This window comes from Perissodus microlepis, chromosome 20 (assembly GCF_051167445.1).
Source record: "Perissodus microlepis isolate ML-2025 ecotype Zambia chromosome 20, ASM5116744v1, whole genome shotgun sequence".
In the NCBI taxonomy this organism is placed as follows: Eukaryota; Metazoa; Chordata; class Actinopteri; order Cichliformes; family Cichlidae; genus Perissodus; species Perissodus microlepis.
Window position 1 is genome coordinate 31,532,388 of NC_140480.1, and position 16,958 is coordinate 31,549,345.

The 16,958-nt window shown below is 38.6% G+C and overlaps 1 protein-coding gene and 2 long non-coding RNA genes across 3 annotated transcripts; all 3 read right to left on the reverse strand.

The window, feature by feature from the left end:
* Nucleotides 1-4,071: 4,071 nt before the first annotated feature.
* Nucleotides 4,072-11,727, reverse strand: LOC146364933 (L-rhamnose-binding lectin CSL3-like). The gene is made up of 5 exons (XM_084917740.1): nt 11,665-11,727; nt 11,278-11,613; nt 6,363-6,535; nt 6,147-6,250; nt 4,072-4,186 (listed from the first exon to the last, which is right to left on the reverse strand). Coding segments are annotated over exons 1-5 (678 nt in total). The 3' UTR covers nt 4,072-4,184.
* LOC146364934 (uncharacterized) lies at nt 6,590-11,276 on the reverse strand. The gene is made up of 2 exons (XR_014798864.1): nt 8,792-11,276; nt 6,590-6,634 (listed from the first exon to the last, which is right to left on the reverse strand). It is a non-coding gene; the product is annotated as an uncharacterized LOC146364934 (long non-coding RNA).
* A 133-nt stretch (nt 11,728-11,860) lies between the features above and the next one.
* On the reverse strand, nt 11,861-14,178 carry LOC146364935 (uncharacterized). The gene is made up of 2 exons (XR_014798863.1): nt 14,057-14,178; nt 11,861-11,905 (listed from the first exon to the last, which is right to left on the reverse strand). It is a non-coding gene; the product is annotated as an uncharacterized LOC146364935 (long non-coding RNA).
* Nucleotides 14,179-16,958: the final 2,780 nt, after the last annotated feature.

A 16,958-nucleotide genomic window follows, 5' to 3' on the forward strand; every position in this document is an offset into this window, starting at 1 on the left:
CATCCTTAGCACTGCACCCCTCCCTGTTTACAAACTGATGCGGGTCTAGACTTGAAGATATCTTTGGTTTGATCATATTCAAAATAATTTTCTTAAAACACTTCATCGCTACACATGTTAGTGCAACATCCCTGAAGTCCTTGTTCTCAATAGGATGTGTTACAGACATGTTACCTCTGATGTAAGAATGATTTTAGATATTCACCATAACTTGCAAACTGTGTGACGTTTGGAAAAAAGGGCACCGTGCATCGGTTAATTCACCGAGCAGCGTTTCAATAAAGAAGCAGACAGGCCATCAGTCACAAACATTTCTGAGAACCAACTGAAATGGCTTCAAATTAATTTTCACACTATCAGAATCACCAAGTAAGTCTCTACTTTTTATTGATGCAATCTCTAACTTTTTTAGTGACGTGGTTTAATATTTGGGAAATTAATAGCCTCTTTTTTCAGGATTATATTGTTCTTACAACAATTTATATACTTTGTTGTTGGATCTGTAGCCTCATCTAACACCATACTATAGAATAAACTCCAGTATGTGCATATGAAACAACCCATCAAAGTCCCTGCACTGTCCTGAGTCCATACAACACTGCAACACAGTTGTATTTTAGCACAGATTTATACGGCATACCTGCTCCTCAACATAAGAACATAAGAAAGGTCAGTGGTAGACTCTCTCTCTACCACCCTTCATTCTTATTGTGAGTATAATTCATTTGCCAAAAAGAGATAAAATACACAGCTTACTAATTATACTTTATTCTTGTAAATGCTTCATGCTAGTCATACAATAATATAATTAAAGAAAATTAAATTCAATTCAATTCAATTTTATTTATATAGCGCCAAATCACAACAAAAGTCGCCTCAAGGCGCTTCATAGATACAGAGAAAAACCCAACAATCATATGACCCCCTATGAGCAAGCACTTTGGCGACAGTGGGAAGGAAAAACTCCCTTTTAACAGGAAGAAACCTCCGGCAGAACCAGGCTCAGGGAGGGGCGGCCATCTGCTGCGACCGGTTGGGGTGAGAGAAGGAAGACAGGATAAAAGACATGCTGTGGAAGAGAGACAGAGGTTAATAACAGATATGATTCAATGCAGAGAGGTCTATTAATACATAGTGAGTGAGAAAGGTGACTGGAAAGGAAAAACTCAATGCATCTTGGGAATCCCCCGGCAGCCTACGTCTATTGCAGCATAACTAAGGGAGGATTCAGGGTCACCTGGTCCAGCCCTAACTATATGCTTTAGCAAAAAGGAAAGTTTTAAGCCTAATCTTAAAAGTAGAGATAGTTTCTGTCTCCCGAATCCAAACTGGAAGCTGGTTCCACAGAAGAGGGGCCTGAAAACTGAAGGCTCTGCCTCCCATTCTACTTTTAAATACTCTAGGAACAACAAGTAGGCCTGCAGAGCGAGAGCGAAGTGCTCTAATAGGGTGATATGGTACTACAAGGTCATTAAGATAAGATGGGGCCTGATTATTTAAGACCTTGTATGTGAGGAGCAGGATTTTGAATTCAATTCTGGATTTAACAGGAAGCCAATGAAGGGAAGCCAAAACAGGAGAAATATGCTCTCTCCTTCTAGTCCCTGTCAGTACTCTTGCTGCAGCATTTTGGATTAGCTGAAGGCTTTTCAGTGAGTTTTTTGGACATCCTAATAATAATGAATTACAGTAGTCCAGCCTGGAAGTAATAAATGCATGAACTAGTTTTTCAGCGTCACTCTGAGACAGGATATTTCTAATTTTAGAGATGTTGCGCAAATGGAAGAAAGCAGTCTTACATATTTGTTTAATATGTGCGTTGAAGGACATGTCCTGGTCAAAAATGACTCCAAGGTTCCTCACAGCGTTACTGGAGGCCAAGGTAATGCCATCCAGAGTATGAATCTGGTTAGATACCACATTTCTAAGATTTTCAGGGCCGAGTACAATAACCTCAGTTTTATCTGAATTAAGAAGCAGAAAGTTAGCGGCCATCCAGGTCTTTATGTCTTTAAGACATTCCTGCAGTTTAACTAATTGGTGTGTGTTATCTGGCTTCATGGACAGACTAGTAGTAAGATACAAGTCTGTCTTGGTCTTTCATTAATTAATAGGCTGGTGTGAAAAATTGCTGCCACACCGCCCCCTCGGCCTGTGCTTCGAGGTTTCTGGTAGTTAGAATGACTCGGGGGTGTTGATTCATTTAAACTAACATAATCATCCTGCTGCAACCAGGTTTCTGTAAGGCAGAGTAAATCAATTTGTTGATCAATTATTAAGTCATGTACTAACAGAGACTTGGAGGAGAGAGACCTAATATTTAATAATCCACATTTCACTGTTTTACTCTTTGGTTCAGATGTGGATACTGTATTGTTCTTTCTTTTTGATTGTTTATGTTTAAGTTGTTTGTTGCTGGTTTTTAGTTTGTTTTTTGTCTTTTTGGAAGCTGACACAGTCTCTATGGAGATGGGTTTTGGGGGGGGTAGCAGGAGGAGAGAAGCTGCAGAGAGGCGTGTAAGACTGCAACTCTGCTTCCTGGTCCCAACTCTGGATAGTCATATTTTGGGGGGTTTAATAAATTTGTCCATATTTCTAGAAATGAGAGCTGCTCCATCCAAAGTGGGATGGATGCCGTCTCTCCTAACAAGACCAGGTTTCCTCCAGAAGGTTTGCCAATTATCTATGAAGCCCACATCGTTTCTGGGACACCACTCAGACAGCCAGCAATTTAAGGAGAACATGCGGCTAAACATGTCACTCCTGGTCTGATTGGGGAGGGGACCAGAGAAAACTACAGAGTCCGACATTGTTTTAGCAAAGTTGCACATCGATTCAATATTGATTTTAGTGACCTCCGATTGGCGTAACCGGGTGTCATTACTGCCGACGTGAATTATGATTTTACTGAATTTACGTTTACCCTTAGCCAGCAGTTTTAAATTTCCTTCAATGTCGCCTGCTCTGGCCCCTGGAAGACAATTGACTATGGTTGCCGGTGTCTCTAGCTTCACATGTCTGAGAACAGAATCACCAATTACCAGAGTTTGACCCCCGGCGGGTGTGTCACCGAGTGGGGAAAAACGGTTAGACACATGAACGGGTTGGTGGTGTACCTGGGGCTTCTGTTTAGGACTATGCTTCCTCCTCACCGTGACCCAATTAACCTGTCGTGGTGAAAGCAATGATAACTTAAAGCCTATACTAAAAAGAGAAAGGTTCTTCACCCTCCATACACATGAAGCTTTCTTCAGCACAGCCTTATAAGCAGGCTTTCTCTTTAAGTAGGCTTCATCTCTACCTCTCCTGTGTTTTACAGATGGCTGTAAGCACTCACTGTTGTACCTCTCTCCTGACCTCCTCCATACATACAACATTTTTTGTTGGTTTTTGTGTAAACTGTCTTTTCAAGCCTTTTCAAGTAGTTTCCCTTCCTTAGAAATGGCTTCTCGACAGCCACCCTTCCACCCTGCCTCCTCTTTTTTTTTGTTGAAACATGTGATTTTGCATAATTTTTTTTTAAGACACGTGGCATATTTCAGCTAATAGGTCTTTAGGAATCACCTCGTTGGTACAAAATTACTATTTACGTCTGTCAGACTGTGCTATTAGGAGCATTTTTATGCTTGAATAATACATAGATCAATGCTAAGTGGCTTAACTAACAGTAACAATACCGGAGTACTTTAAAAGCAGTCAGATATTGAAACTGTGGACTGAACTGTGGCATCAAGACAGACACAACAGTACCTTCACTATCCAAGCGATTCTGTAAGAAATTTGATGGGAATAAAAACAGGGAATCTAATGGAGCTGTATGTTATCCATGTGATATCCTTTGAGTCTGTTTTTCTTTGTCATGCTGACAGTATTTTGATTGTGTATACCGTCTAGATGTACAAGTGTTTTTGAATGTGACTGGCACCTACGTGTGTGACTTTACTGCATTTTCTTATCTTCATCAATAAATCAAACAAAATATGAAAATAAAATGAAATAGAAAAACAGGTGAGACTGTTTGATGCTCAGGATATATGTTTATTTGTGTTTATTTCCAATAAAATCATATTTGTTAACACGTTCCAGCAGTGATGTCATCGAGGCTTGACATGCTGGTGGAAGTGACATCAACAGAGGGGATGTGACATTCAGATGTTACACGATGTGTTGATGATATAATCTTTTCCTAGAAAAGAAACAAAAGATTTAAAGTTGCTTTTGAATTTTATTTTTTTTTATTAAGCTTCAGTTCTTTATATCTTTTTTTACATTTTGCTTCTTGTTTTGATTGACATGCAATGGATGAGTATTTTTTTTTTTTTAATTTTGAAGCCTTAGCTTAAACCTTAACACATTTATTTTACTTATGTTTAGTTCTTCTAGCCCCCTGAATGTCTCCTGAATGTTCCTTCTGTCTCATCCAAGTGTTTGTGTCTCATTGTCAGTTGTATTTTGTATATCTCCTGCTCTACTTTAAAGTAGAGATGGCACGATACCACTTTTTTATGTCCGATACCGATACCGATATCATCAATTTTGATATCTGCCGGTACCGATATGAATCCGATATAGTGTGTTTTTTAATCAATAAAACTGTTTTTTTAATATCTTGCTGCTTTTTGTATAAGTTCATACTCAAGTTTAAATAAACAACAACACTAAAGCTATTCTGTTATACCTGTATGTAAAAAATACACTGCACCCAAAATATTTCATAGTTCAGCAATACTGATCAATCTAATAAACTTAAACCTACTCCATCCTCCCTATTCTGGTATTTTAAAGAGTACTTAGCAGAAATATTAAGCAACCTAACTAATAGGGTTGCAAACTCCCAGCAAAAAAAAAAAAAGGGAACCACCCCCCACCCTCCACCTCATGATGCTTAATCGACGTAATCAACTTTAATTTGATGCAGTGTGGAAAAAAAATGCACAGAAATAAATTATTTTTCAAGAATAATTAAATAGATTCAACATCTTTCTTCAACAGAAGTGCAGACTGCACAGATGGTACCTTCCCAAAGGAAAAAGTACTATAGCTTACTAGGGTATATTAGACTTAACAGTTATTATATACAGTAATGGACTTCTATATATTTTACATAACATTAAAACTTTGGGTGTCAGATTCAGATAATTATTTATTAAAAGCTAGACATTTTAAATGGGAATAAGAAAGAAAAGCATGTCTTTGTGCCCCCTTTTCCCTGTTCATGCCCTATCGGCCCCCCTGGCTAAACTTTGCTAGATCCGCCCCTGCACAGTTACCAGCCGTCAGCTGCATAGAAAAAGATCCTGGTCTAGAAAGTAATATTAAATAAATTCTAACAACAGCTTATCAAGCTTAAACGTGCTGCTGTTGTTCAGGGGCTGGTTTCCTCTTTCTGGCGCGAAGTGAGCCAAAAACAAACAAGAGAGACACACTCGCGACAGAAAAGCCGATCAGCTGATCATTAATCAGTTTCACGATTGAAGTAGCAGCAAGAAGAGGCAGTCGCTCCATATATCGGTTGTTAAGCTTAACGCGGGAATGCTTTACAAACATTTAGAGATGAACTTACACACTTGCTTTACTTCTCTCTGGGATCACTTCATCAGAGATGAAATGCTGGTTTGGTAGCGAGGCTACAAATACACACAGCCGCTCTATCACGTGAGCACACTGCCATTTTTTTTGCATTTCCACATTTTTTGTTTCTTGTTTGTTCATCTTTAAACTAAAATAAAGTTTAGTTTGATTTTGCAGCACTACCTTTGTATACAAAGGGTAACTAAGCCTGAAGTTCAACTTCAGCTTGTCAACACAATACACTGATATTTTGAACAAGAAGTACTAGCTGCAAATTCTCCAAAATCTCTTTGTAAAAAAGTAAAATAGTATAAGAAAGAATCTGTCCTATTGGTTATCGTGATCTGAATGTCCATTATAAAGCCTCAGACACAGAGGTTTGACCCCACTCAGTGAAATCAACGAGGATGGTCCCTGAGACTGCTTTGGACGCTAGCAGAATTTTTTTGGAGTTGTATGTGCATTACTGTTTAAGGCACGTACACTGGGTGTGTTGACCCTGGGTGATGTCCAAAACCTGCAGGACACCGGCCCTTGAGGTTTGGAGCTGGACACCCTTGGTTTAAGGTACTTACACTGACAAGTATAATCCACCTCCAGGTACTTGTAGGTGCCACCACAGGGGTCTCCAAATACAGAGTTGCTCGCTGAGATAGTACAGCTGTTTTTCCCATTACAACTTTGAATGCAGATAGAAAGTGAGTCAGCAAAGGGTTTAACACACTGCACATTGTGTAGCCTGGTAAAAGAAAAAAAAAAAGTAAAACTAAACAAAGACAGTCAATCTGTACCTTTTAGCTACAACATTGGAGCTCGTCTGACTTGAGCACTGGACATCTTGGAGGTCAGAGGCCGGACGTCCAGCAGAGCATGTGGTTTTGTCATGGCGTCCATAATCAGCTCTGTGGATAACTAAAACCTGTCCTTTTTCTGAGGAAGAGATCATAGCATTAAACAATAACCATGTTTACATTTCAATAAATGAAATTCAACAAAGTTACAAAAAAGAAAACCTCACCACACTGAAGGTTTGCCTGAGATCCTTCACATGTTGCACTCTGGACTGAGAGAAAAACACAAAACACATTAGAAAGTGTAATAATTCATGTGCAGACTGATTATTAGTTCATGATTTAATTCGCAACTTGAACTCTTTTGCAACCTTTTCCTTCTGTTTCATCGTTTCTGCATCCTGCAATCTGTCTTTGAATAATATATATAAAACGTAGTATGATTTTATTATTTTTGTTTTCCTCTGTCCATTTTAATTTTTACTGTCATTTTATGTTTTGCATCTCACATGTTCCCCTGTTTCCTTTTTGTTCATTTTTTACCTTTTTAAAATTAATTTCAGTTTTATTTAAATATTGCCAAATCAGCAGTCACTTCAAGGCATTTTATACCCTTAAAGACCCTACAAAAATAAAGAGAAAACTAGTTTATTTTGGAGAACCTCCTTAAAAACAAAGGTGTATTTAAGCCAACACAATAAACAGATGTTTCGGATTAAGTCCTAGCTGCGAATGCTCCACGTTGATGTTTGTTCGTTTTTTAAAGAAAACGAGAATAAAAAGAGGATGTTCTGTAAAATGTCATGATTCAGTGGCTAAATGTCCATTATTAAGCCTCAGTCACAGAGGTTTGACCCACGAAAGAAAAGCCGATCAGCTGATCATTAATCAGTTTCACGATTGAAGTAGCAACAGGAGAGGGAGGGCGAGAGAGAGGCAGTCGCTCCATATATCGGTTGTTAAGCTTAACGTGGGAATGCTTTACAAACATTCAGAGATGAACTTACACACTTGCTTTACTTCTCTCTGGGATCACTTCCTCGGAGATAAAATGCTGGTTTGGTAGCGAGACTACAAATACACACAGCCGCTCTATCAGGTGAGCACACTGCTCCGACGTGCTACGGTTATGAGCCGAATTACACCGTGTCGCAAGTTTTGTGAGGTGCTTTTTTGATATTTAATGGATCGGATTACATTTTTTATTTCTCTCCGATATCCGATCCAGTAATTTACGTCAGTATCGGACCGATACCGATACGTAATATCGGATACCGATACCGATACCGATACGTAGGATCGGTCCATCTCTACTTTAAAGTAAACTTTTCTTTAATATCTTGAAGTTCAAGTTTTGCTGCCTTCCTCTCTGCTTTTTGTCCACACTCTTATAACCTTCCCTTACTCTGTTCTCCATTAATTTCTCCATTCAAGTCCATTTTCAGTATTTATTTTCATGTTTCAATGTCTCCTTGATTTAGTACTGGTTGCTCATTGCCTTTTTTAGTTATGTCTGTATTTGGGTTTTGATATGCTACTGTTTGGTTGTCCTCAGCTGTGTTAATTACATGCACCCATGTCTTGTTGCTCAGGGGTGTCTAATTCCCACGTAACCCTCTGTTTGCATATTAAAACAACTAATTAAAAAACCTTGTGCCGGTTTAGCTCAGTGGGTGAGCAGGCAACCGTATGCCGTATGGCTGGAGAGCAGTAGGCCCAGGTTTGCATCTCGTCTCCTCTTTCTCATCCTGCTTTCACGTCTATCAACACCATGTCTATCCACTAAAGGCAAAAAAACTCCCGACTTTTTTGTGAATCTTCAAATCAGCTATCGAAGTTCATCTTTTTAAAAATTATTTCATGTCCTGTAATGTGTATTTGAGTCTTTGAATCCATGTTTAAAATCTATTTTTCTGTCCAATGCCATATTTTTATTGCCATTTTTTTTTTTTGCATTTCCACATTTTTTGTTTGTTGTTTGTTCATCTTTAAACTTTTAAAGTTCAAATAAAGTTTAGTTTGATTTTGCAGCAAAACCTTGGTATACAAAGGGTAACTAAGCCTGAAGTTCAACTTCAGCTTGTCAACACAATACACTGATATTTTGAACAAGAAGTACTAGCTGCAAATTCTCCAAAATCTCTTTGTAAAAAAGTAAAATAGTATAAGAAAGAATCTGTCCTATTGGTTATCGTGATCTGAATGTCCATTATAAAGCCTCAGACACAGAGGTTTGACCCCACTCAGTGAAATCAACGAGGATGGTCCCTGAGACTGCTTTGGACGCTAGCAGAATTTTTTTGGAGTTGTATGTGCATTACTGTTTAAGGCACGTACACTGGGTGTGTTGACCCTGGGTGATGTCCAAAACCTGCAGGACACCGGCCCTTGAGGTTTGGAGCTGGACACCCCTGGTTTAAGGTACTTACACTGACAAGTATAATCCACCTCCAGGTACTTGTAGGTGCCACCACAGGGGTCTCCAAATACAGAGTTGCTCGCTGAGATAGTACAGCTGTTTTTCCCATTACAACTTTGAATGCAGATAGAAAGTGAGTCAGCAAAGGGTTTAACACACTGCACATTGTGTAGCCTGGTAAAAGAAAAAAAAAAAGTAAAACTAAACAAAGACAGTCAATCTGTACCTTTTAGCTACAACATTGGTGCTCGTCTGACTTGAGCACTGGACATCTTGGAGGTCAGAGGCCGGACGTCCAGCAGAGCATGTGGTTTTGTCATGGCGTCCATAATCAGCTCTGTGGATAACTAAAACCTGTCCTTTTTCTGAGGAAGAGATCATAGCATTAAACAATAACCATGTTTACATTTCAATAAATGAAATTCAACAAAGTTACAAAAAAGAAAACCTCACCACACTGAAGGTTTGCCTGAGATCCTTCACATGTTGCACTCGGGACTGAGAGAAAAACACAAAACACATTAGAAAGTGTAATAATTCATGTGCAGACTGATTATTAGTTCATGATTTAATTCGCAACTTGAACTCTTTTGCAACCTTTTCCTTCTGTTTCATCGTTTCTGCATCCTGCAATCTGTCTTTGAATAATATATATAAAACGTAGTATGATTTTATTATTTTTGTTTTCCTCTGTCCATTTTAATTTTTACTGTCATTTTATGTTTTGCATCTCACATGTTCCCCTGTTTCCTTTTTGTTCAGTTTTTACCTTTTTAAAATTAATTTCAGTTTTATTTAAATATTGCCAAATCAGCAGTCACTTCAAGGCATTTTATACCCTTAAAGACCCTACAAAAATAAAGAGAAAACTAGTTTATTTTGGAGAACCTCCTTAAAAACAAAGGTGTATTTAAGCCAACACAATAAACAGATGTTTCGGATTAAGTCCTAGCTGCGAATGCTCCACGTTGATGTTTGTTCGTTTTTTAAAGAAAACGAGAATAAAAAGAGGATGTTCTGTAAAATGTCATGATTCAGTGGCTAAATGTCCATTATTAAGCCTCAGTCACAGAGGTTTGACCCACGACAGAAAAGCCGATCAGCTGATCATTAATCAGTTTCACGATTGAAGTAGCAACAGGAGAGGGAGGGCGAGAGAGAGGCAGTCGCTCCATATATCGGTTGTTAAGCTTAACGTGGGAATGCTTTACAAACATTCAGAGATGAACTTACACACTTGCTTTACTTCTCTCTGGGATCACTTCCTCGGAGATAAAATGCTGGTTTGGTAGCGAGACTACAAATACACACAGCCGCTCTATCAGGTGAGCACACTGCTCCGACGTGCTACGGTTATGAGCCGAATTACACCGTGTCGCAAGTTTTGTGAGGTGCTTTTTTGATATTTAATGGATCGGATTACATTTTTTATTTCTCTCCGATATCCGATCCAGTAATTTACGTCAGTATCGGACCGATACCGATACGTAATATCGGATACCGATACCGATACGTAGGATCGGTCCATCTCTACTTTAAAGTAAACTTTTCTTTAATATCTTGAAGTTCAAGTTTTGCTGCCTTCCTCTCTGCTTTTTGTTCACACTCTTATAACCTTCCCTTACTCTGTTCTCCATTAATTTCTCCATTCAAGTCCATTTTCAGTATTTATTTTCATGTTTCAACGTCTCCTTGATTTAGTACTGGTTGCTCATTGCCTTTTTTAGTTATGTCTTTATTTGGGTTTTGATATGCTACTGTTTGGTTGTCCTCAGCTGTGTTAATTACATGCACCCATGTCTTGTTGCTCAGGGGTGTCTAATTCACACGTAACCCTCTGTTTGCATATTAAAACACCTAATTAAAAAACCTTGTGCCGGTTTAGCTCAGTGGGTGAGCAGGCAACCGTATGGCTGGAGAGCAGTAGGCCCAGGTTTGCATCTCGTCTCCTCTTTCTCATCCTGCTTTCACGTCTATCAACACCATGTCTATCCACTAAAGGCAAAAAAACTCCCGACTTTTTTGTGAATCTTCAAATCAGCTATCGAAGTTCATCTTTTTAAAAATTATTTCATGTCCTGTAATGTGTATTTGAGTCTTTGAATCCATGTTTAAAATCTATTTTTCTGTCCAATGCCATATTTTTATTGCCATTTTTTTTTTTTTTTGCATTTCCACATTTTTTGTTTCTTGTTTGTTCATCTTTAAACTAAAATAAAGTTTAGTTTGATTTTGCAGCACTACCTTTGTATACAAAGGGTAACTAAGCCTGAAGTTCAACTTCAGCTTGTCAACACAATACACTGATATTTTGAACAAGAAGTACTAGCTGCAAATTCTCCAAAATCTCTTTGTAAAAAAGTAAAATAGTATAAGAAAGAATCTGTCCTATTGGTTATCGTGATCTGAATGTCCATTATAAAGCCTCAGACACAGAGGTTTGACCCCACTCAGTGAAATCAACGAGGATGGTCCCTGAGACTGCTTTGGACGCTAGCAGAATTTTTTTGGAGTTGTATGTGCATTACTGTTTAAGGCACTTACACTGGGTGTGTTGACCCTGGGTGATGTCCAAAACCTGCAGGACACCGGCCCTTGAGGTTTGGAGCTGGACACCCCTGGTTTAAGGTACTTACACTGACAAGTATAATCCACCTCCAGGTACTTGTAGGTGCCACCACAGGGGTCTCCAAATACAGAGTTGCTCGCTGAGATAGTACAGCTGTTTTTCCCATTACAACTTTGAATGCAGATAGAAAGTGAGTCAGCAAAGGGTTTAACACACTGCACATTGTGTAGCCTGGTAAAAGAAAAAAAAAAAGTAAAACTAAACAAAGACAGTCAATCTGTACCTTTTAGCTACAACATTGGTGCTCGTCTGACTTGAGCACTGGACATCTTGGAGGTCAGAGGCCGGACGTCCAGCAGAGCATGTGGTTTTGTCATGGCGTCCATAATCAGCTCTGTGGATAACTAAAACCTGTCCTTTTTCTGAGGAAGAGATCATAGCATTAAACAATAACCATGTTTACATTTCAATAAATGAAATTCAACAAAGTTACAAAAAAGAAAACCTCACCACACTGAAGGTTTGCCTGAGATCCTTCACATGTTGCACTCTGGACTGAGAGAAAAACACAAAACACATTAGAAAGTGTAATAATTCATGTGCAGACTGATTATTAGTTCATGATTTAATTCGCAACTTGAACTCTTTTGCAACCTTTTCCTTCTGTTTCATCGTTTCTGCATCCTGCAATCTGTCTTTGAATAATATATATAAAACGTAGTATGATTTTATTATTTTTGTTTTCCTCTGTCCATTTTAATTTTTACTGTCATTTTATGTTTTGCATCTCACATGTTCCCCTGTTTCCTTTTTGTTCAGTTTTTACCTTTTTAAAATTAATTTCAGTTTTATTTAAATATTGCCAAATCAGCAGTCACTTCAAGGCATTTTATACCCTTAAAGACCCTACAAAAATAAAGAGAAAACTAGTTTATTTTGGAGAACCTCCTTAAAAACAAAGGTGTATTTAAGCCAACACAATAAACAGATGCTTCGGATTAAGTCCTAGCTGCGAATGCTCCACGTTGATGTTTGTTCGTTTTTTAAAGAAAACGAGAATAAAAAGAGGATGTTCTGTAAAATGTCATGATTCAGTGGCTAAATGTCCATTATTAAGCCTCAGTCACAGAGGTTTGACCCACGACAGAAAAGCCGATCAGCTGATCATTAATCAGTTTCACGATTGAAGTAGCAACAGGAGAGGGAGGGCGAGAGAGAGGCAGTCGCTCCATATATCGGTTGTTAAGCTTAACGTGGGAATGCTTTACAAACATTCAGAGATGAACTTACACACTTGCTTTACTTCTCTCTGGGATCACTTCCTCGGAGATAAAATGCTGGTTTGGTAGCGAGACTACAAATACACACAGCCGCTCTATCAGGTGAGCACACTGCTCCGACGTGCTACGGTTATGAGCCGAATTACACCGTGTCGCAAGTTTTGTGAGGTGCTTTTTTGATATTTAATGGATCGGATTACATTTTTTATTTCTCTCCGATATCCGATCCAGTAATTTACGTCAGTATCGGACCGATACCGATACGTAATATCGGATACCGATACCGATACGTAGGATCGGTCCATCTCTACTTTAAAGTAAACTTTTCTTTAATATCTTGAAGTTCAAGTTTTGCTGCCTTCCTCTCTGCTTTTTGTTCACACTCTTATAACCTTCCCTTACTCTGTTCTCCATTAATTTCTCCATTCAAGTCCATTTTCAGTATTTATTTTCATGTTTCAATGTCTCCTTGATTTAGTACTGGTTGCTCATTGCCTTTTTTAGTTATGTCTTTATTTGGGTTTTGATATGCTACTGTTTGGTTGTCCTCAGCTGTGTTAATTACATGCACCCATGTCTTGTTGCTCAGGGGTGTCTAATTCACACGTAACCCTCTGTTTGCATATTAAAACACCTAATTAAAAAACCTTGTGCCGGTTTAGCTCAGTGGGTGAGCAGGCAACCGTATGCCGTATGGCTGGAGAGCAGTAGGCCCAGGTTTGCATCTCGTCTCCTCTTTCTCATCCTGCTTTCACGTCTATCAACACCATGTCTATCCACTAAAGGCAAAAAAACTCCCGACTTTTTTGTGAATCTTCAAATCAGCTATCGAAGTTCATCTTTTTAAAAATTATTTCATGTCCTGTAATCTGTATTTGAGTCTTTGAATCCATGTTTAAAATCTATTTTTCTGTCCAATGCCATATTTTTATTGCCATTTTTTTTTTTTGCATTTCCACATTTTTTGTTTGTTGTTTGTTCATCTTTAAACTTTTAAAGTTCAAATAAAGTTTAGTTTGATTTTGCAGCAAAACCTTGGTATACAAAGGGTAACTAAGCCTGAAGTTCAACTTCAGCTTGTCAACACAATACACTGATATTTTGAACAAGAAGTACTAGCTGCAAATTCTCCAAAATCTCTTTGTAAAAAAGTAAAATAGTATAAGAAAGAATCTGTCCTATTGGTTATCGTGATCTGAATGTCCATTATAAAGCCTCAGACACAGAGGTTTGACCCCACTCAGTGAAATCAACGAGGATGGTCCCTGAGACTGCTTTGGACGCTAGCAGAATTGTTTTGGAGTTGTATGTGCATTACTGTTTAAGGCACTTACACTGGGTGTGTTGACCCTGGGTGATGTCCAAAACCTGCAGGACACCGGCCCTTGAGGTTTGGAGCTGGACACCCCTGGTTTAAGGTACTTACACTGACAAGTATAATCCACCTCCAGGTACTTGTAGGTGCCACCACAGGGGTCTCCAAATACAGAGTTGCTCGCTGAGATAGTACAGCTGTTTTTCCCATTACAACTTTGAATGAAGATAGAAAGTGAGTCAGCAAAGGGTTTAACACACTGCACATTGTGTAGCCTGGTAAAAGAAAAAAAAAAAGTAAAACTAAACAAAGACAGTCAATCTGTACCTTTTAGCTACAACATTGGTGCTCGTCTGACTTGAGCACTGGACATCTTGGAGGTCAGAGGCCGGACGTCCAGCAGAGCATGTGGTTTTGTCACGGCGTCCATAATCAGCTCTGTGGATAACTAAAACCTGTCCTTTTTCTGAGGAAGAGATCATAGCATTAAACAATAACCATGTTTACATTTCAATAAATGAAATTCAACAAAGTTACAAAAAAGAAAACCTCACCACACTGAAGGTTTGCCTGAGATCCTTCACATGTTGCACTCGGGACTGAGAGAAAAACACAAAACACATTAGAAAGTGTAATAATTCATGTGCAGACTGATTATTAGTTCATGATTTAATTCGCAACTTGAACTCTTTTGCAACCTTTTCCTTCTGTTTCATCGTTTCTGCATCCTGCAATCTGTCTTTGAATAATATATATAAAACGTAGTATGATTTTATTATTTTTGTTTTCCTCTGTCCATTTTAATTTTTACTGTCATTTTATGTTTTGCATCTCACATGTTCCCCTGTTTCCTTTTTGTTCAGTTTTTACCTTTTTAAAATTAATTTCAGTTTTATTTAAATATTGCCAAATCAGCAGTCACTTCAAGGCATTTTATACCCTTAAAGACCCTACAAAAATAAAGAGAAAACTAGTTTATTTTGGAGAACCTCCTTAAAAACAAAGGTGTATTTAAGCCAACACAATAAACAGATGTTTCGGATTAAGTCCTAGCTGCGAATGCTCCACGTTGATGTTTGTTCGTTTTTTAAAGAAAACGAGAATAAAAAGAGGATGTTCTGTAAAATGTCATGATTCAGTGGCTAAATGTCCATTATTAAGCCTCAGTCACAGAGGTTTGACCCACGACAGAAAAGCCGATCAGCTGATCATTAATCAGTTTCACGATTGAAGTAGCAACAGGAGAGGGAGGGCGAGAGAGAGGCAGTCGCTCCATATATCGGTTGTTAAGCTTAACGTGGGAATGCTTTACAAACATTCAGAGATGAACTTACACACTTGCTTTACTTCTCTCTGGGATCACTTCCTCGGAGATAAAATGCTGGTTTGGTAGCGAGACTACAAATACACACAGCCGCTCTATCAGGTGAGCACACTGCTCCGACGTGCTACGGTTATGAGCCGAATTACACCGTGTCGCAAGTTTTGTGAGGTGCTTTTTTGATATTTAATGGATCGGATTACATTTTTTATTTCTCTCCGATATCCGATCCAGTAATTTACGTCAGTATCGGACCGATACCGATACGTAATATCGGATACCGATACCGATACGTAGGATCGGTCCATCTCTACTTTAAAGTAAACTTTTCTTTAATATCTTGAAGTTCAAGTTTTGCTGCCTTCCTCTCTGCTTTTTGTTCACACTCTTATAACCTTCCCTTACTCTGTTCTCCATTAATTTCTCCATTCAAGTCCATTTTCAGTATTTATTTTCATGTTTCAATGTCTCCTTGATTTAGTACTGGTTGCTCATTGCCTTTTTTAGTTATGTCTTTATTTGGGTTTTGATATGCTACTGTTTGGTTGTCCTCAGCTGTGTTAATTACATGCACCCATGTCTTGTTGCTCAGGGGTGTCTAATTCACACGTAACCCTCTGTTTGCATATTAAAACACCTAATTAAAAAACCTTGTGCCGGTTTAGCTCAGTGGGTGAGCAGGCAACCGTATGCCGTATGGCTGGAGAGCAGTAGGCCCAGGTTTGCATCTCGTCTCCTCTTTCTCATCCTGCTTTCACGTCTATCAACACCATGTCTATCCACTAAAGGCAAAAAAACTCCCGACTTTTTTGTGAATCTTCAAATCAGCTATCGAAGTTCATCTTTTTAAAAATTATTTCATGTCCTGTAATGTGTATTTGAGTCTTTGAATCCATGTTTAAAATCTATTTTTCTGTCCAATGCCATATTTTTATTGCCATTTTTTTTTTTTGCATTTCCACATTTTTTGTTTCTTGTTTATTCATCTTTAAACTTTTAAAGTTCAAATAAAGTTTAGTTTGATTTTGCAGCACTACCTTTGTATACAAAGGGTAACTAAGCCTGAAGTTCAACTTCAGCTTGTCAACACAATACACTGATATTTTGAACAAGAAGTACTAGCTGCAAATTCTCCAAAATCTCTTTGTAAAAAAGTAAAATAGTATAAGAAAGAATCTGTCCTATTGGTTATCGTGATCTGAATGTCCATTATAAAGCCTCAGACACAGAGGTTTGACCCCACTCAGTGAAATCAACGAGGATGGTCCCTGAGACTGCTTTGGACGCTAGCAGAATTTTTTTGGAGTTGTATGTGCATTACTGTTTAAGGCACGTACACTGGGTGTGTTGACCCTGGGTGATGTCCAAAACCTGCAGGACACCGGCCCTTGAGGTTTGGAGCTGGACACCCCTGGTTTAAGGTACTTACACTGACAAGTATAATCCACCTCCAGGTACTTGTAGGTGCCACCACAGGGGTCTCCAAATACAGAGTTGCTCGCTGAGATAGTACAGCTGTTTTTCCCATTACAACTTTGAATGCAGATAGAAAGTGAGTCAGCAAAGGGTTTAACATACTGCACATTGTGTAGCCTGGTAAAAGAAAAAAAAAAAGTAAAACTAAACAAAGACAGTCAATCTGTACCTTTTAGCTACAACATTGGAGCTCGTCTGACTTGAGCACTGGACATC